Source organism: Euleptes europaea, chromosome 9, assembly GCF_029931775.1.
Source record: "Euleptes europaea isolate rEulEur1 chromosome 9, rEulEur1.hap1, whole genome shotgun sequence".
Taxonomy (NCBI): domain Eukaryota; kingdom Metazoa; phylum Chordata; class Lepidosauria; order Squamata; family Sphaerodactylidae; genus Euleptes; species Euleptes europaea.
Window position 1 is genome coordinate 19,290,141 of NC_079320.1, and position 21,320 is coordinate 19,311,460.

A 21,320-nucleotide genomic window follows, 5' to 3' on the forward strand; every position below is an offset into this window, starting at 1 on the left:
AACTGCACATTAGCTCCTACTCATTCCCTTCAATATTTGGGAATATTCCGTGCACACAGTGGAAATAGGTACATTGGCCAACATGAACACAAAATTTGCAGCTCCTGCTTACAAAGGCCTATCACTACTTGAAAGGGCACTGTCAAATTGAATAGACAGGTCTGATGTTTGTAGTCTCTCTTTCTGTTTTCTTCTCTCTTCCCTGCCCTTTCTCAGTTCCATATCCCACGCCGATTTCTAAACCTCTCCCCAATATGAAGTTCAAAAGGTCACAGTAGGATTCAGTTGCTTGGCAAAACCTGTTTGACATCTAGCAGCTGATAAGACCAGCAATGCAGATAAACTGTTAAACTGGCATGGGTTCAAATCCTAGTCAGAAATGATTGACATTGGGAAACTCCTTTTCTTTCGGTCTCAGTTCTCTGTCTATAGAGCCTGTCTCACCAGGGGATATTATAAATGGCAGTTAAGATAAAGTCATAATTCACTGTGCACACCAAAAATGCTTTATACATTGCTAATATCAAGATTGTAAATTAATCTTATCTGCCTGTGACACAAATTCATACTGCAGTTCACCATCCCTAGTTATGCTGTGGGTGATGCGCAGGACACTTCTAAGGAAAATCCTGATGGCCAACATTGTCTGGTCCACCAGTCTGCACCTCACCAGAGAGAGGAAAGCTCCTTGAAAGGAATGCTACATCACTCCTGTCAGGATATCCAGTAGAAGGCATGGCAGCTTGTTTGTGCCACATGCTGTTTGAGTGTGCTAGATGTTCAGCTACCCAGCAAGCTCCGACGAAAAGCTCAGCAAACGCTCGATCCAATCTTCGATAACTTAGGGGAATATTCACAACTGGTGGTTGCGATATGATCTAAACACCCAGGAGTTTGGGCATGCCTAGGAAAAACAATTCAAGGAAAAGCAGGCTATAAATAAATGAATAAAATAAAAATACATGGGAAGTTGCTTCATAGCGCTTGTCTCATGGAGTAGTCTAGGGCAGGGGTGTCAACCTTATTTGTAACTAGGGCCGGATATGACATACATGTCCCTTGGTTGGGCTGGGCCATGTATAACATAAAATTTAACGCCAGGCACTGGAGATACAAACTTTACAGACGATACAGGCAAAACCAACTAATGATTTTTTTTTTTACTTTATTTTTTTTACTTAAAACACAACATGCTTAAAACAGTAACACTCTTATTTTCTTTTATTTAACCATCATTGATCACCTTGGGAGTGTCTACCCAGCTGGAGAGCTTGCAGTGAGCTTGCCAGCCCATATCAGGACCAGGGGGTGGCTGCCTCAGCTGGATTGTGGGCCAGATAAGAGCTCTCAGGGGGGTGGATCCAGGGGTTTGACACCCCTGGTCTAGGGAATGTCTTACATACTTTGTGGTAGATTACACATAAGTCTGTTCGAAATTTGATTTATTTTTGAAATTTATGTCCCATCTTTCTTCTTTTATGGAGCTCAAGGAAGTAGATGTTGTTTTCTTAGAATGTGGCCTATTAATGTGCTGATCAGACCCAGATTTAGCTGTATTATGTGCCTCCCAACCTTATCCTGATTGCAGGCCTACATTTGCATATTTTTGCATTGTTATTTGACAGTTGGGTAATCTAATTTCCAACATCACAGGGAAAATGTATAAAAGCTGATTAGAGGAAAAATTTGTATTTTTAACGTTGCAAGAACCCAAATTCTCTCACGACTGTAATAGGACATTATTTTGCTTTATTTCTTTTCATAAATCTTGGTGAGATGTACAACGAGATTTAAATAATACTTGAATATTATGTCAAGATAAGAGTTAACTTCTAGGCTTAGTGAAAGATGGCTATTTTTGTATTGGTTTTCATGATTCTGAAAAGATGGATAGGTACTTTGTGTCAAAACCAATGATTTCCTGAAAGTAGAAGCAAAATGGGACACTGATGGTTCCGGGATTTGGGGACCTTGCAGGTAAGGCATCTTCATTGAGCATCCTTAACCTTATAGGTAATGCAAACAAACAAAGGATTCCCTGGTGTTTCCTGGGGTTCTTTTGAGTATGCTTTTCAAAGTTAGAGTAGCAAACAGTGCACCCCCTTTATAACCATAGGACCCCAGCCTATGTCTGAGAGCGGCTTCTCCACTCTGCCTGTTCCCAAAAGCTCCTGTGTTAATTTTACATTTTCTTGTTCACTGACTGTACACATCCTTACTTGCCTTACAAAGCAGTAAAAGGGGGGTAAATCTGCTCATGTGTTAAAATCCTTTTTCTTCTTGTCTGAAAAACCAGCTTACTACTCTATGGCGCACCACATGCTACTTAGTAAATTTCCTACATAAAGGGGCTGACTGGATTACAGCAGCTACCTTTTTTCCGTGAAAAGCCACAAGAGAGATGTTCTTTTTCTTCAATAATACAAAATAAATTTAGGTAAAAGAAGAGTAACAAAATGTATTACTTCAAAATTCTATGTCCATATCTGAGTTACAGAGTGCGGCTTTAGCAAGTGCTTTCCATAGTTCAGTTTTGTTTGTCATAGTGACTTTACTTCAAGTGGCTTTATTACTCTGTTTCATTCTTTATTAATTGCTTAAGGTAATTTAACTTTCTCTAAATTTCACTCATTCTACTTTCCTCAGGTTTAGATGGTCTCCCTGGACGAGATTCTCTTGCATTTAGCAAGTCTGATTTGGTCTCGGAGGACACGAAATAGGTTTCTAAATCTTAAGATTGCTAGCAAAATATCCTCCTGTCGTAACCATAGAAGTCAGCCACATAAAGTATCAAATTTCTGGCACATTGTCAATATGGGTTTCTGCTGTGATGGGTTTCTGCTGTGAAATGAGAAAATCATCCCCATTGTCTGGGGTGGGGGTGAATCAGAGAATTTCTAATCCTGCTAACTTCATCATCCACTCTTCAGTGAGGACATTAGTGCATCTCATCTCTTGTCTGGTTGCTCCAAAGTTACTGCAGTATTTATTACACATCTTATACTGTTCCTGTTGCATTGCTAAATATTTGTAACCTGTCTTTAGTCTCAGTAAGAAAGGCAGACTGTGCAGTAAATAAACTAATGCAGTTTTGTAATTTTGGATTACAAACGTAGAAAACCATGCAGTGAAAACAAGGTGTACAGTATACAGTGCCATAAACTTCAGCCTTTTTCCCTTCATAAAAACATCTTTCTCAACAATTCCACTTAACTACAGCCCTATTCCCTTGGGGGAGGCGCATGTGAGGCCTAGTCAACCCTCAGCTTCTGATCAATCCCTCGCTGCTTGGAGTTGTGGTGGCATAGTGGCAGTGGAAAGGATGGTGGCCAGGGAAGTCACAGGTCCAGTGGGGCCTCTTCCCAGCATGGGGTCCAGGGCAATTGCTCCATAAGTAACACCTCTCCTGTATATCATTTCAGGGAAAGGCTTGTCAGACACAAAAAGGCCTTAAAAGAAGTGGGAAAAAGGAATTCCTTGTTAATTTGTTTCTCCTTTATTTTATTTTATTTGTGCTGGAAGAGCTGACTCCCTTGAAGAATATCTCAGGTTGTCATGGGCCTTGTCTCTTTGCTGGATATGTTAAATGAGCTTGACAGATAAGAAACTCTGTGTTACTGTTTCTCAATATTAATGTGGGATTTTCTTTCCCCAAAACGCTGCCCCGTTAATCAGTTTCTGACTGGGGCACGGAATTATGTTAGCAAGCTGATTGCTATGGAAATCGGTGCTTTTTAAGTTGGCGCCTTGCTTATTGACAGCATTGCCATGATTTCTTGAGTGTTGGTATCAAGATCACCACAGGAAGAAAACCCAGAGGGTGTGCAGCCTGAGGAAAAGTTTGGTGAAGTAAATCTTATGAAAGCAATTTCCAATATTATTGGTGTGTGAGGCCTGCCGCACCATGTTGACAGCCTCTTGCTAAGCTCAGTAGGCTTTTGAGTGAGTCATAAATCAAGAGTTTCATCTGAAGGCCACTTTTCAGCTAGGCTTCAGCCTTATTTCCTTTGTTTTGTACAGCATCCGTAGTTCATTTCAACGTTATACAGGCATACCTCGTTTTATTGCGCTTTGCAGATACTGCATTTTTTACAGTCAGCAGCCTACAACATCAAGGCAAGACCTTCTGTCAGCAAAAAGATCACAACTCGCTGAAGGCTCAGATGACAGTTAGCATTTTTTAGTAATAAAGTATTTTTAAATTAAGGTATGTACATTGTGTTTTTGGACATAAGGCACACTTAATAGACTACAGCAGTGGTTCCCAAAATTTTTGAGTCATGGAGCACTTTTCAGGAGAGAAATTTGTCATGGAGCACTAATTTTCACCTAGCACCTATATACTAAACTGAATGACAGTAGTATTTTTCTTCCCAATATTTTCACAGAGCACTAGGAGATGTTTCGTGGAGCACCAAGTGCTCTGTGGAGCACAGTTTGGGAACCGTTGGACTACAGTATAGTGTAAACATAACTTTTATATGCACTAGGAAACCAAAAAAAAATTTGTGTGTTGCTTTTTCGTGATATTCACTTTATTGTGGTGGTCTGGAACCGAACCCACAATATCTCCGAGGTATGCCTGTATGACTTTATTACCACGTTCAGTTTTCTACAGATGTGTTTTGTCTGTCATAGGTAGGATATGCTAGTGCTGCACCTCGGTCCTGCCCTGTGGCATTGGCCTACTTAATGTAAAGGGGTGGGACACAGGTCCCAGTGAGGAGGGCACCAGTGGGGAATCAGGTACATTGCTTGATGTATTTATGGCTGAAACAGAGTCAGTGGCTAAAAGATATATGAAACAGTGGTGGCCCAACAGTACCCAAAGTGAGCTATTTTTAAGTATAAGAAAAAATATAGATATCCCCAGTCACTAAAGACTCTCTTGATTTTGTTGAAGTTTTATATTGCTTCTGGAATGAGCAAGCTCAGAATTGGCTGACTTCCAGAGGAAAGGGTGTTCACTCCAGCAGTAGAACCATCAGCCTTTTAGTGAGGCTGTGAAGTTTGTAAAAAAATCTGAATTTAATAAAACACTTGTCATTTGTTGGCTGGGCTGCAAATTGGAATTTCCTTGCTTCAAGACTTGTAGATCATTACTTTCCCTCTTTTTACAGATTGTTACACTGTAATTAGATGGTTTACATGAGTAAAATTATAAGAGAGAATTTTATTCTTAAATTAGTTAGCTACTTATGATCTCCATTTGTGGAGGGTCCGTGTTTGCCAGTCTGGTATATATCCATCTGCTATAGAAATATGAGCATTTGATTACTGGAGCAGCGTGAGAGCAACCAGAGAGGAAGTTTTAAGTATGGACCATAAGGTAAAGCAAGTGTAAAGCTATCCAGGACGCGTACCTTATTTGTGTGCGATTTACACATGGTCTACACATGCATAACCATTTCCATGTTCGAACCCCAAATTTCCAGGAGTTTCCCACATGGAGTTAGCAACCCTAGTATTCGAGAATACAATTTAGTAATTTCTGCCAAAATTGTTCTTGGTGCTAATTCACTAATACAGATGTTTTCATCTAGCTTCCTCTTACCATTGTTTTATGATAGCTCTATAGTCATCGATAATGTTTTGTTTCTGCATAGTGACTCTCTGGAGCAACCACAGCTTACGGCTTATACCACGGCTGCAGTACGAAACATGCCGGAAAGCCCAGAAAACAGTGCAAATAGACCAGTTTCTGCTGATACTTCCTCTGCTCCAGGCTTCAAGCCAACAGGACCTCAGTATGCGGTCAAAACATTAGGCTGGCAGGCCTCTAATCAACCAGGTAAATACACCAACTGCTTGGTTTTATTAATTTAAAAATTTGTCAGTATATGTCTGTGAGTAATGGATTTGTATAGTAAATGCAAGGCTTTAGGTTTTTGGAAATGTAGCACAGAAATGCAATATGACTTTTTCTGGTCTATGACTGCAAAAAATTATTATTATATAGTAAATGGGTTGTTTTAAATTTGTCAGAGTGTTGGTTGCCTTACTTTGCTCATGTGTCTTGGGTCTCAGTGAGAAAGGTGGACTATAAATAACGTAAATAATATGTCTTTTACTGAATACTCATAGTACCAAATTGGAGCCAATAAAATTCTTTCTACCTACAGGTAATAAAATTATATTCTTTACTCCGGAGATAGATCACAATGGGTAGCCAAGTTATTCTGTCATTAGCAGTAGAATCATAGAGTTGGAAGTGACCACCAGGGTCATCTAGTCCAAGAAAAGAGCAAGAATCCAGTAGCACCTTAAACATACGAAGAAGTGAGCTGTGGCTCATGAAAGCTCATAAACTGCCAGAAATTTTGTTAGTCTTTAAGGTGCTACTGGACCTTTGCTCTTGACTCTGGGTTCTTTCTCTATTTGTGACAGGGCAGGGATTGCCAATCCAGTTAATATCCATGCAGTGAAATAAAGAATAATAGATTGCCAAATTATAATCTGATCAGTATTCTTCTCTTGTACCTCATTCACATACTGCCTTAGCTGGTAGCTTATGTGTATACTGGGTGCAAAAGCCCCGAAGCATATATAATCTTTGGTATGAACTGGAGCCATTGTTGAAAGGGGTGAATAAGCAACATGAAGCTCCTACCTATGTTGGTTCCAGTTCATGGTAAAGTTCAGTTTTGGGACACAGACTGTGAGCCAGATGCTTCCTTCTGTTCTCCTCAGGCTCATATGCTTCAGCTACTTGTGTGTTCTGGCCAGTCTAATAACACTGGTCATTATCTTCAGTAACAGAGAAATCCCAGTTTCTCAAGTCAGAGCTCTACATCTGGTTCTGTCATACTTTTCTGTACCAGTGCAGTCCAGGTCTTAACTAACATTTTTTTGGATATGGCTATAATCTTTCTCCTCAGGCCTATACAGATCATTCTACCACAGTCATTTTATGTCTGTTTTGTTCACACAGGCACATGGGTCTACTTAGTCTCAGTGGGATTTTGTATGTTTCCAGTGTTGTGAAGCCAGAGTGGATAATTTCTGTAGTCTGTCTGGTATATTAGGTTTTATGTAAAATGATAGCTCTGTAATTTAAAATTTATTTATATTTTAAAGTTTTAAAAAAATTCTGCCGATTAGTACAGTTCATAATGTAGAACCCATTTCATTTTCCTTCTGTGACTTTTGCAACAAGATAAATCAATGAAAAAGCGATAATGAGGTCCCAGTTCTAGAGGATATATACCAAGGTCTTTAAAAAAATGATAAGTTAGGCACACACATTTTAAAACCTTTTTGGACACAAGGAAGCATCTAACAAGCTTCTTTCTCCTCTTTAACTTTTCCTGCTGGGCAATAGATTAGATGTGCGTTCCTAGCAGGTTGGGCAGCTGTATTCAGCTTCAGTATAAGCACATTTGCATCCTGTTGCCTCTCGTTTTAGCAATTCGATGCAACCGTAAGACACATACAGTCCCTGAAGTTGTATCTACAGAAGTCTTCAGACCAAAGGAGTTACCCCATCCTATGCCATAGAACACAACAGCAAGTCACGGAATATACACAGCCTCCCCAGAGATATTGTCCATACCTGTAATTCTGTGCTGCATTGCTGTCTCATTGGAACTTGCCTAACAACCAATTTTGCAGCGCATCATACAGCCTTCACCATCTCTTGTTTGGGAAATTTTCCATTTACTGCGAGTTGCCTTTTAATAGAGAATAATCCCAAGTCTCTACATTAATAATAGTTGTAACCTCCATCTCTTTCACAAGAACAAAATGATCTTTTGTCACCAGCTTCTGGCAGGGTTCAAGTTGTAAAGCGATATTTTCACTCATACCATAAAGGGACCTTGTGCCTTTGAAAAATGTGCTTACACACGAGAAATTAAATCAAATTCGTCCCAAAATAAGAGAGAACATATGGTATTAATGTGGTTTGTATTTTTAATGTCTCTGTAGCATACGCTTAGATTACAACGGTTTAATAAAATGAATAACTCTTCAGGCTTTGGAGGTGTGGAACTTCAAAGTATCCTCAAGATGGCGATAAATCGTCACATCTCTGTCCTGCTCAGCTGGCATTTTTCTTAATGTGAGAAAAATGTGGCAGATTAAGTTAGGGTTGATATAACCCAAAGCTTGTGTTTGGAGTTCTGTGTGCTCTTTTCAAATAAGCTAAATCTTAAAACAAAAACAAAAAAAATCTTTAATGTTAAACCTTTAGGATTTTTTGAGTAGTGGCTATAAAGTACTGGTTTTGTATGGTTTTATGTGATCTTCCAGAGCAGTGGTTCTCAACTTTTTTTGCTCCATTCCCCCCTTTCACCATTGTTCAGAATATAATTCCCCCCTTCTCAAAAACTCAAAAAAAAACAAAAAAACTACAATTTCACAGATTGTACATAATCTACAGGACATCACACTTTGCTGAATAATAGACCCAATTCCCCCCCTGGAACCCTAAAATCCCCCCCCAGGGAAATTCCCCCCTTGTTGAGAACCCATGTTCCAGAGGTTGCTAGGTATTCTGAAAACACCATTAGAGAAGTTCATTGCAGTACCTTCTTACTCCTATAAAGTTGCAATAGCTACTATTGAATACCTTTCGGCATTTATACATTGTTTTCCTTTTGTTAGGCACTCTACAGAAAAGTGACATTGTGTTGTCCTTGCTTTAGAGGTGTGGTCAGTGTGGGAACCTTGCTGGACACAATCAGCAGGCTTTCCCATATGTGACTTGCCTGATTTGTGCCTCGGTGGTGATGATGGTGGTAATGTGTTGTCAAGTTGCGGTGGCCAGAGTTACATTTGCAGCTAAATGGAAACCAGAGCACGTTGGGGAGTGGCTGTGGCTCAGTGGTAGAGTATCTGCTTGGCATGCAGAAGGTCCCAGGTTCAATCCCTGGCATCTTCAGTTAAAGGGACTAGGCAAGTAGGTGATGTGAAAGACCTGTGCCTATATTTTCCCCTGCAATGCAGATTGGACCTGTGGCTTCTGTAACGTGTGGTTTGGCTCTCAAAGTATTGAAATATTGAGGGGCTGTGGCTCAGTGGCAGAGCATCTGCTTGGCATGCAGAAGGTCCCAGGTTCAATCCCTGGCATCTTCAGTTAAAGGGATTAGGCAATTAGGTGATGTGAAAGACCTCTACCTGAGACCCTGGAGAGCTGCTGCTGGTCTGAGTAGACTGTACTGACTTTGATGGACCAATGGTCTGATTCAGTATAAGGCAGCTTCATGTGTTCAAGACTGTCCATGGAAGAAAGACTAGGAAAGCAAACTAGCAGTATATGCAGTGATGGCAAAATTAACACATTACGTGGATATAGACCAACCAAAGAATTTCAAGACAAATTGAAAGCATATTACTTCTATTGTTCTTACAAAATGGGGAGTAGAGAAGGACGTAACTGAACTGATTTACATCTCACGTCATGTGTTACATTGTATCAACAGGTGTTTGTTTTTCTCTTAATTAATTGAATAGTGGGTAGATGACAATTATATATGAAATTATTTTTAATACCTGGAAATTACAACATACAACTACCTTCCCTTCCCCCTCACAACAGGCATCTTGTGAGGCAGGTGGGGCTGAGAGAGTTTGGAAAGAATTGTGGCTAGCCCAAGGTCATCCAGCAGGCTGCACGTGAAGGAGTGGGGAATCAAACCTGGTTCTCCAGATTAGAGTCCACCACTCTTAACCACGACACCATGTTTGGGTGAATGTGCATGAATTGTACTCCTGCAGTCTGCTTCATAGTGCTCTTTCAAAGCCTTGTTTCATCCTCTGCCCAGTTTAGGCACTTTTCAGTCAAGGAGCTGACTCTTTACAATGTCATTCCAGATGAGCTTTTGTGAGTGCCACTGATGCTTGTTTTAGGAAGACTTACAAGACGATTCTCTTTCAAAGTTGGTTTTTGTTTCTGTTTTTGCTTAGGCTTTTCTTTGCGGTTGATATATTATAGGTTGAATTTTTGTGTTGTTGGCATCGGTGACTTACAGTTTTATTGTATCTCCTTTTGGCATTAATTAGCTGCCTTAAATCTCTTGAGGAAGGAGGGGTAGATGAAAATAATTGCTTTCAATGGAGCTGGAAGGAGGGAAGGGGATGTTTAAATGCAAAAATAAATTTTATATGATTTACCTTTTTAATGAACAGTTTGGTTTTATTCTGAGAGTGACTAAATGTTTTTGAGTTTAAACACAAGATTTATTTATTAATTTACCTCATTTATACCCCACTTTCTCACCAATGGTGAACCAAAGTGGGGTACAAGATTCTTACCTTCTCCATTTTATTCTCACAACTGCCAGGTGTGATAGGTCAGGCTGTGTGACTGGCCCACAGTTATCCAGCTGGCTTCACAATAAGCCAGAAGATGCACAGAGAAAGATATTTCTGTTACAATTCTGGTCAACTAGGCACAATTCTTAAGCCAGATATGCTGGTGTGTTGCCGATACTGGTGCAACATGGGGGTAGCTACTCATTATCCTAGGTTTTCCCAGCGGAGAAGACATGTACTAAGGGCCAAACAACATGTTGGTTCAAGGTTCCCTGCAGCCACACAACAGGAGTGAGGAATGGCTACCCCCTACCTTCTTTTGTCCCCAAGATGGTTGACAGCCAATCTGAAACAATGGACAAAATAAGCCTGTATTCCTGAAAAATGGAAACTGTCAAGTTTCCTGAGACTGAATTAAAAGCAGCCACCCTTCTGTGCCAATGGAAACTGCTCAGCGGGTCACTGCTTGGATCACAGTAAACCAAGCGTTTCAGAACTAAACAAAGAGCCACAAAGCTGATTCCAGACATATGTTTGCATTCAGACGCTCGTTCTGCTTCCTGGTTCCATTCTGTGGATCTTGAGCTTTGTTCTCACTAAATCTATTTCCCTGTACTTCAAAACCCCACGAACGGCACCTTTGGATTTACTCCCAAACTTCCGAGTCGCCTTTAAAAGTAAACTTATTTTAAAATTCAGGACATTATCAGTGTGGAAATTAAAAACATGAGTCAAACCTGAGCAAGCAAGTCTAACCTGTGTGCTCGTTTTGAAATGTAGTTTAATTTCTGCAATTTCAGGTTAAACAATGACAGTCAGGGTGACAAAAAGATAAGCTCTTATGATACCTGTAGTAAAAAGAAACAACAACTTCCCTTTAAGCTAAATTGTTTTCTGCTTATCTAAACTGCTTTGTCTGATTTGCGACAAGCTAGTCTGTATGAAACACTTCAGCTACTAAGGTTTACACCAGTGCAGATTATTATTAGCATTACTGCTGGTCACAAAAGTAAGGCTATAGTTTGCCTACACACAGCTTAGTCGAGGTTAAAAATCAGTGGTTTTCCTCCCAGTGCAAATGTCCTGCATTTTCCATCTCACAGATTGTGATCCTTGCACATTATTCTGGAACAGTCAGATGTGGTCACAGCGTCACCCTGACGTTTTAGACAAAAGATAGCTTGTCTAGCCGCCCTCAGAATGTAGAACTCTTGGTTCAGAACTGATTCATAAGGAAGAGCGCCACCCACAGAATTACCACTTCCTAAAGGACGTTAAAGTTCTTGGAGATGCTTCATCCATAAACTGAATGAGCATGGCCCTGCTTAGCTTGCTAAATCTGGTAAATTCATAGTCTTAGCGAGGCTGCAGAACACATGAAGCTGCCTTGTACTGAATCAGACCCTTGGTCCATCAAAGTCAGTATTGTGTACTTAGACTGGCAGCGACTCTCCAGGGTATTTCACATCACCTACCTGCCTAGTCCATTTAACTGGAGATGCTGGGGATTGGGGTGATGTGAAAGACCTCTATCTGAGACCCTGGAGAGCCACTGCCAGTCTGAGTAGACAGTACTGACTTTGATGGACCAAAGGTCTCATTCAGTATAAGGCAGCTTCCTGTGTTCCTGTGTTCACTCAGTACCTTGGGCCAATCACATGCTCTCAGGATAACCAAGCTCACAGGGTTGTTGCGAAAATAAAACAAGGAAGGGAAAACTATGTATACTGTTCTGAGGACCCTGGAGTTAGGATGGAGTAAAATTGTGATAAATAGAGGTCAGTTTATGCTTAGTGTATTGTAAGCCACCTTGAGCTCCATAAGGAAGAAAGGTGGCTAATAAATATTTAAAGTAAATAAATAAAATAATCAATAATTATGCCTTGGATTATACAATCACTCCCTATTACAATTTTCATTATGTCAGACCATCTCCAATCCAGGTTAGGAAAGTCTTAGGGCTGCCAAGCCCCTGGTTGGGCCAGGGAATCTCCTGCCCTAGGTCCTATTGCCCAGTGGTGGCAGAAAAAAAATGAAAAGAAAAATAAGACATCATCAGCTTACAGGACGTTCTCACCATAGAGTTTCTGGTGGATCCTAGAGCTATCGTTTGTCACTTCCGGGTAGCTCTAGGAATTGCCAGGAACCCTATGATAAGAACTTCCTGTAAGTAGACAATGCCTTATTTTCTCCCAGGACACCGCCCCCCACAACCCTCCAGCCAGTTGCCAAGCACTGCCTGCCAACCCTAGAAAATCTTGAAAAGGGTTATTATATCCTTAATGTGGCTTAGTGACGATGAGGATACTGGAGCAGGAATAGAACCACCTATTTATGAAATGGGGCTACTGTTTTACAACCCATTTTGTTCCTGGGTACTGAAATGAAGTGCAGTACTGATTTATACTTAATTTTTAACTGCTTTGTTTGTAACGAGTATCCAGAACAGAGAAGGATGCAAATTTTAGTGAAGGCTTTCCCCCTCAATAGCTACTAGGTATATTATGTACCTAGTGGGTTCAATAGCAACACTAGAGGAGTTTGATTCTGATGGATGGATGGTCTGGTATTAATAATTCCAAATTGTTTTTCTGTCCCAGGACAGCATACCAGAAGTGCTCACAAGTTAACTAATGTGAATTCCACTGTAGCCAAGCAGAGTCTATTGTGAAACCACAGCAAAGCTATTCATAAATGTCAACTGTTTAAGCTGGGGTATTTACATGTAATGTGAAATATTAACCTTTTGAAATCATTGTGCAAGTAAAATGTTTTTGGATTTTTTTTTAAAGTAGGTGGCTATAAATTAAAATGGGCTAAAAATACCCAGCTGTCCCACAAATGAGAAAGTGTGTGTGTGTGTCATTGTGAAAACATTCTCCTTTACAGTCTTTTGTTTATTATTCAGTGTTTGTTTCAAAAGCACTCTACAAATATTAACACGTGTCTTAGGGAGAAAACCAACACTGGACCTCTTATACTGAATGCTCTATTTTTCCTTTTTAAAAAGTACTCTGCTACTCATTGAATGGTTAGCTGAGTCACAGTTCTTTATGATATTGCAGCTATTTTTATTCAGCATTAATGTGGGTGTAAACATATTTATTACCACGATGTTGTCACACATGATATGATTTAGCATTAAATTCCAGAGAAGTTGTCGTGCTAATATGTTGCAGAAAAAATGTGACGGTTTAATGATGAGCAAAATGAACACTTGCATAAGCAATTGTAGAGTGGAGTATTGTTCATCAGGCGCCTGAAATGTGTCCTCGGTCTCTCTCATATTGACACACCTACATGTACCCACACACTGGATAGAGAAAACCGTGAACAGTGGTAGTGAAGTGCGAGAGGGGCAATTTCTATGCAAGCCATAGTTGTATACAAGAGGACAACAATGTCTGTCAACCATGGCAATAAACTTGATAACACTGTTTTTTCAGAAATTGTAGCTCAGTGTTTGGGGACTCTCCATTAGGGGATGGTTCAGCTGCAACACCAAACTGTGGGCTGATACTACACCTGGATTTCCCCCAGGTTAAATGCAGCGTGCCTCCACTTTTTTCATTTTAGAGAGAGAGCTTTAAGCCGACGTTTTGTGCTCTTTTTGAGCACACCTAGAGGTGCTCCCAGGGTTTTCCCCTTTAAGCTGGAGCAAAGAAAATTCCTTTTCTCTGACTTAAAGGGGAAATGGCATGGCAGCTGTAGGCAGAATCTCCTCCAGCCAATCCATGGAACTCAGTGCTGCTTTAAAAGTGGTGATGCTATTGTCTTTTCCCCTTTAGCCTTTTAACAGGGTTGCCAGGCTACAGGGTTCTCTACAAGACAAGGAGAAAAGGAGTGTGGGATGGTGCATTTGGATGCTGTCTCCGCACACCTCCATTCCATTTTCTTTTTTTAATTTTTATTAGGTTTTTAGGATACAGAATAAAAAGGGAAATGGGGAAGGAAATTGGGAGGCAAAAGATTAGTTTCTGTGTCCAAGTATATTCAATACATTTGTAATCATTTAACATACTGTGCACTCCTTAAAGCTAAGATAATCAGTCTTATCAATACTTAAACTATTTTGCCCTGTAACTTTGCATTATCACACATATAACTTTCTGCCATAAAAGAAAATACATTCTGAATTTAACTAATAGTTTCTTAGATCAGTTGATATGAATATTCAATTGTGTCCTTAAGAGTATTTGTCGTAAAATGGTTGCCATTTGCTCCGGAAGTCATCTAATGGTTGTTTCTTTATCAGAGAAGTTAGTTTTGCCATCGAAGCAAAGTCAAATACTTTATTTGGCACTAGTTGGAGAAACCATGTACTGTAGCTGAGTGATGGAGTATCTGCTTAGCATGCAGAAGGTCCCGGGTTCAGTCCCTGGCATCTCCATCTAAAGGATCAGATAACAGGTGATACGAAAGACCTCCACCTGAGGAGAGCAGTTTCCAGTCAGGATAGACCAGTGGTCGGCAAACTCATTAGTCAACAGAGCCAAATATCATCAGTACAATGATTGAGATTTCTTTTGAGAGCCAAAACTCCTTTTAACAACCATTCATGCACGGGAGGTTTTGCCTTGGATTTGCCGCTCTCTAGATGCACATTTCCCCCATCTGCATTCTCAAAACTTTGCAGGGGGGCTTATTGTTGAGTTTTGAGAATCTGGATGGGGAAAATGTGCATCTGAGTGGCAAATCCAAGGCAAAACCTCCCATTCATAAATGGCCAATAACCCCCCATGCAGAATTTTGAGAATCTGGATGGGGAAAATGTGCATCTGAGTGGCAAATCCAAGCAAAATCTCCCATTCACAAATGGCCAATAAACCCCCCCCCCATGCAGAGTTTTGAGAATCTGGATGGGGAAAATGTGCATCTGAGTGGCAAATCCAAGGCAAAATCTCCCATTCACAAATGGCCAATAACCCCCCCCCCATGCAGTTTTGAGAATCTGGATGGGGAAAATGTGCATCTGAGTGGCAAATCCAAGGCAAAAGCTCCCATTCATAAATGACCAATAACCCCCATGCAGAGTTTTGAGAATCTGGATAGGGAAAATGTGCATGAATCAAACATGGCTCCCCCCCCCCCGGGCCCCTACCTCCTCCTCCTCCCCGCCGCCGCCTGGGCTCCTTCCTTCCCTCCCTGGCCGGCGTGCCGTCCGCCCGTCCTCAGGGCCTCGGCCTCCTCCACCAGCCAAAACCAGCGCGAAAAATCCTGCCCGCTGATTGGCTGCCAGCGCCTGCCTTGGCGCCGCCAGCCCTCAAGCGCCGCGTCCAAAACCCGGCCGTGCTGTGAGGGGAGGGAAAGGGGGGGAGGAGGAGGAGGGTGCTTTCCAGAGCCACACTCAAGGGCCCAAAGAGCAGTATGTGGCTCGCGAGCTGCTATTTGCCGACCACTGGGATAGACAATACTGACCCAGTTGAATCGATGGTCTGATACAAATAAGGCAGCTTCATACATACATGTATATGTATGTATGCCCACAGTTGGCTTATGGTGAATAGGAGAGAGTAGCAATTTTTCAAATAAGGAATGGAAGGTTCAGGTGAGGAAGGAGTGTGTTTGGAGGCTTTCTTACTACTTAAGGATTTGTGGTGGAAAATTCCACTCACTCAGAATTGGATCAGTTTTGATGGAAAATCTTCTTAGTGGGATATACTTATGTAGACTTTTAGTTCTTTCCCCATTGTGGCTGCTAGTGTGTCCAGGTCCTTTTTGAATTAACTGTACTTTAGTTAATTTCTGAGAGGACCTAATTAATGGTCTAATACACAGCTACCTGGACAAGGTGTTTCTCTCCAAGAATTCTGTTGTTTCTAGTGAGCAAAAGAAATGTATGTAGGTTATGCTTGATCCTGCCACCTTTCTCCTGGCTTTACACCCTAAGAAACAATGCAACATATTGGAACTGGTGAGAAGAGAAGCCAACAAAGAATTCTGAGAATGATAGTGGTGTTGTAGTCAGTGAGTCAGACTAGGTCTTGATTTGTGTCACCCAGGTTCACCCAGAGGGGCCATGGGTTTCACTCAATGGCTTTGAAGCAGTTGCACTCTCTGTCTAACTAAACAGAGTGATAGGACAAAATGGTGGTGGTGGGGTTGCTTAGTATGCCCCCCTCCCAAGGGGAAGGATGGGATAAAAATGGATTGATTAGGTTGATAGGTTCTGACCTGGATGGCCCAGGCTAGCCCAATATCATCAGATCTCAGAAGTTCAGCAGGGTCAGCCCTGGTAATTATTTGGATGGGAGACCACCAAGGAATTCAGGATCATAATGCAGAGGTAGGCAATGGCAAACCACCTCTGTAAGACTCTTGCCTTGAAAACCCTACAGGGTTGCCATAAGTCAGCTGTGCATTGACAGCACTTTACACACACGCAAGGTTGATGGCAACAACTCAGCAGGATGCAGAAAGAGGGGAGAGGAGTTGCTCCTTTATATGGATTTTACACAGAGACAGCAAACAACAGAAATGTAATTTTGAGTCTATTTCTGCAAAGAGTGGTATAAAAGTTTGACATTTATATTAAGGAATGGTTAATCCTGCTTGTGAGAAATAGCCGCGCTAGATACAGACATACTCAGCATTCGTAACAGATGGAAATGTATGCAAATAAGTAGCATTCAGGCTGCTATCTGAAAGGAAAGCCGACATTATCCCTGCTCTTCCCATGGCAAAGGGGTAATGCTAAAAAGCTGTTAAGGCTTGATTAGTTAATGGGCACGATTCTCCGATGTAACATATACTTCTGCAGAGGAGGTGCTATCTGATCAAAAGAGTAGCATTTGACACCGGCTTCTCCTGGGTAGCTATGATTAGAATAGGTGCCGGCAGTTCGAAATCAGCTCAGGTGTTGCAACAGTGCTTTGATGAGAAAGGGGCAGGGGAAAGAGAAAAAGATGGGCCCATTACCACAAGACCTCTTGTGGGGCAGACTGAACAACAAGGATATGTGTGATGGAAAAGAAGATACAGGTGAAGTGGATCGGTGAATATAAAATAAGCAAAGCTCCCAATGAAAGCTCTCTTCTTTCATTCCATACGTCTCACCTGGAGGAACCCCCTTCTTATGCCAACCTCTCTTTGTTCTTCTCCCTCAAGTTTGTATGATCTTTCTAGAAGAGTCTGCAAATTGTCTAATGCTGTTCCTGTTGCTTGTGCAGTGGCTTCTCGCCCTGAAGGAGCTGAAATTTAACATTTCCCTCTCCAGGAATGCCATCTATAGTTGGCTGCTTTTTTTAAAAAAAAGGTAGCTGTGATATTTGCTTAATAGACTTTGAGAGCTAGCGTGGCGTAGTAGTTAAGAGCGATGGACTCTAATCTGGAGAACCAGTTTGATTCTCCACTCCTCCACATGAAGCCTGCTGGGTGACCTTGGGCTAGTCACAGTTCTCTCCAAACTCTTTCAGCCCCACATACCTCACAAGGTGTCTGTTGAGGGGAAGGGAAGGGAAGGCAATTGTAAGCTGCTTTGAGACTTCTTAAAGGTAGAGAAAAGTGTGGTATACAACCCAGCTCTTCTTCTTCTTTCCCCACTGATACATGGCTGTGACATAAAAATGCACAAAATTTGCACAAAGATGTTTGAAGACCCACAGTTACAAAAGCCTGATGAATCTGGGGATATTTCCTTGGTAGTAAAAAACAAACAAAAAAAGCTGTTAGAATGGGTCTCATGTCTTCAGGACAGGAATTCCAAAAGGCCAAGATCGCCATAAAGAAATATTTGTTTATAGCCACCAGTCTTGCCTTTAGTAAATGTATTCCCAGCAAGAGCTCAGTCAAAGGTTTAACAAAGGAAGAGTGTGGAACCCTATTTTATTTATTTATTATTTACTTAATTTTTATCCAATCTTTCTCCCCAATGGGGACCCAAAGTGGCTTATATTGTTCTCCTCTCCTCTGTTTTATCATCACAACAACCTTAGGCTGAGAGTGTGTGACTGGCCCAAGGTCACCTAGAAAGCTTCCATGGCAGAATCAGGATTCAAACCTGGTTTTCCCAGATCCTAGTCTGATACTTTAACTACTGCACCCTGCTATGGTGGACTCTCTTTGAGATGACCAGTCCTGGTCATGTAGAAACTTAGCGATGAGGAAAATTTCTCCAGCACTTACAAGCAAATTTAGAATTCTTGGGAAAAGAGAATTCTCAGATGTTTTCCAAAATTACTTATAATTGCTGGCCCCGTTCCAGAAATACTCTGAAAAAGCCCCACCCCAAGTTTCCCAAGGTGCCAGTATATGTGTTAGGAGTCTTGTAAAATTATCTGTCCTAGGGGTATTGGCATCATGCCTTATCAATATTTCAGGTGCCTGGGATGAGTAGAGAGGAGGCTGAGGCAGATGTAGTTCTGTCGTTGCCATCATTACAATAACGGTTGTATTGGTGGAATAAGTTTTTCTCTGGTGTGGATTTTAATCCACACCGGAGAAAAACCACACAGGGCCATAATATTTGCCTGTTATTGAAAGTGAGCGTTTTGAGTTGCCAAGGTTCATATTCCATACCAAGGAATTATGGACTTCAGTGATATCCCTAGTTAATTCCTTCACCTTGAACTTTGTCAAATCTGTCCACTCACTGTACTTACCTGTTTCCTAACTTCAGGGGGGGGGGCTGTTGCTCAGTGGTAGAGAATCTGCTTGGCATGCAGAAGGTCCCAGGTTCAATCCCCAGCATCTCCAGTTAAAGGGACTAGGCAAGAAGGTGATGTGAAAGACTTCAGCCTGAAACCCTGGAGAGCCGCTGCCGGTCTGAGTAGACAGTAGTGACTTTGATGGACCAAAGGTCTGATTCAGTATAAGGCAGCTTCATGTGTTCAGTGGGGTACTGGTAGGCCCCAGTGACATTCAGGATGGAGAAATGCTTTAGGTGATGTTTACATCTGGTCAGCATATTTGTAGAGGCAGGCAGCAAGCACTGTTGTGCCTTATCGCCTATTCTTTAGACAGCTGTCAGTGAACTCCATCCCGTGTTCCATAAACGAATTAGCTTGTCTCAAGCTGGGAATGTCGTTTGATAACTCCCCTTGCAGCATGAAAAGCTTCAGTGCAATCTCTGTTCCACCAAAAAGCTCTACATCAAATAACTCCCCATTATTAAAATGAACCCAAATATGGGGATGAAGTGTATGCAGTTTTTTAATGATAGATTACCTAGTGATGATACTCTTCTCCCACCCACCCCCAACTATTCTCACCTTGGGAAAGTGTATGGGGAGGAAGGGAGGGTGAAATTCCGTGGCATTTGCTGAATTTTGAGTGGAGCGCAGTGCCGGAGATGAGATGATGACCTGACCCAAGCCAACCCAGAATGTTCATTTTAATTAAGAAACTTCACAGCCCATTTAATCTGGGTTCTTTAGAAGATGAAAGGCGAGCTACTACAGCAGGAAACTGACCCTCTCGAGTTGTAACTGGGCCTCTAATGCACCTGTTCTGATTTTTCATGGTGTACATTCTAACTTTCCCAGTCATTTTAAGAAATGATAACAATATAATCCTTTCTGTTCTGCCATTCATCATGGGAGGATTTAAAGCTTTAATTGTATTCCACAAAATCGATGGAATAAAAAAATGTGGCTGTTGAAACAAGTCTTCCCCCTGCCCCCGTCCCCGTCCCCCCCGGCTGCTTGCCAAAGTCCATGCTTTTTGGAAGGATCTCACAGGACTAAAGTATCTCATGCATTTAGCATAATTATTTTTTATTTAGGATTTGTAGTCTGATAGATTCCCCCAGTATCTCTAAGGGCTGCAAATAAAGAGCTGGAGGAGTTTGTTATTGTGTAAAAATGCATTAAGCCATAATTGTCCCTGAGAACCTCTATAGCCGTGTTGGTGAACCTATGGCACGCGTGCCGACCTCTCTGCTGGCACGCACGGCTCAGCTGGGCGGCGGGGCCCCTGCCCTCCCTGCGGCCAGCTTTGAACTGCTCTGTGCTGCCTGCAGGCAGCGCGGAGCAGTTCAAAGGCCCCACCCCCTTCCCTGGGCTCTCTGCCGCCCAGCCTTTCCCCTCTCCCCCCCTCCCCGGCCAAAAACTCGTTTGCAGAGCGCAGAGGCGGCTGCCGCCCTCCAGCCCCCTTCTTCCTTTCCCTCCCCTCCTTCCCGGCCAAAAACCCCTTTGCAGAGCGCAGAGGCGGCTGCCGCCCTCCAGCCCCCTTCTCCCTCTCCCTCCCCCGGCCAAAAAACCCTTTGCGGGCGCACGAGGCAGCTGTCGCCCTCCAGCCCCCTTCTCCCTTTTCCTCCCCTCCTCCCCAGCCAAAAACCGCTTTGCAGAGTGCACGAGGCGGCTGCCGCCCTCCAGCCCCCTTCTCCCTCTCCCCCTCCCTGGCCAAAAAACCCTTTGCAGGGCGCACGAGGCGGCTGCCGCCCTCCAGCACCCTTCTCCCTCTCCCAGCCAAAAACCCTTTTGCAGGGCGCACGAGGCGGCTGTCATCCTCCAGCCCCCTTCTCCCTTTCCCTCCCCCCCTCCCCGGCCAAAAAACCCTTTGCAGAGCACACGAGGCGGCTGCCGCCTTGCGAGCCGGCCCTCCAGCCCCCTTCCCTTTCTCCCTCGGTGCCTTCCATGGGCAAAAACCCTTTTCCTGGGTCGCAAGGCAGCTGCCCTGCAGCCCCCTTTCCCCTCTCCCTCCAATACCCCTTTCCTGGGCGCGCAAGGTGGCAGCGCGCTGGCCCAGAAGCCTCATTCTCCCCCCCCCCCGCCAGAAGCCCCTTTCCTCAGCTTGCGAGGCTGCAACTGCCTCTCATGCTGGCCCAGAAGCCCCTTCCCCACCAAAACCCCCTTTCCTTGGCGCACGAGGTGGCTGCTGCCCTACTCACCAGCCCAGAAGCCTCCTTCCTTCCCTGACCAGAAAGCTCTTCCTTCCTTTCTTCCTTTCCTTTTCCTCCCTCCGTCCCTCCCTGAAAACTTTCCTGATTCCAGCAAATGCCTGCTAGGTCTCTCTAGGACTTCCTCAAGAATGGAGAATACAGCCCTCCCACAACTGGTAGACTGCCTCTGAATGTGAAGGTACCACTATGGATGTCTGGTTCCCAGCTATATTAGGCCTAATGCAGT

General features: G+C 42.7%; 1 protein-coding gene across 2 annotated transcripts in view; it reads left to right on the forward strand.

Moving 5' to 3' along the window:
- PDLIM5 (PDZ and LIM domain 5) overlaps window positions 1–21,320 on the forward strand; it is a 141,906-nt gene that overhangs the window by 102,818 nt on the left and 17,768 nt on the right. For both annotated transcript variants that reach the window (XM_056855509.1, XM_056855507.1), the window contains one exon: window positions 5,607–5,791. In XM_056855509.1, coding sequence (XP_056711487.1) covers window positions 5,607–5,791 — 185 coding nt within the window. The remainder of the gene's footprint in view (window positions 1–5,606; window positions 5,792–21,320) is intronic.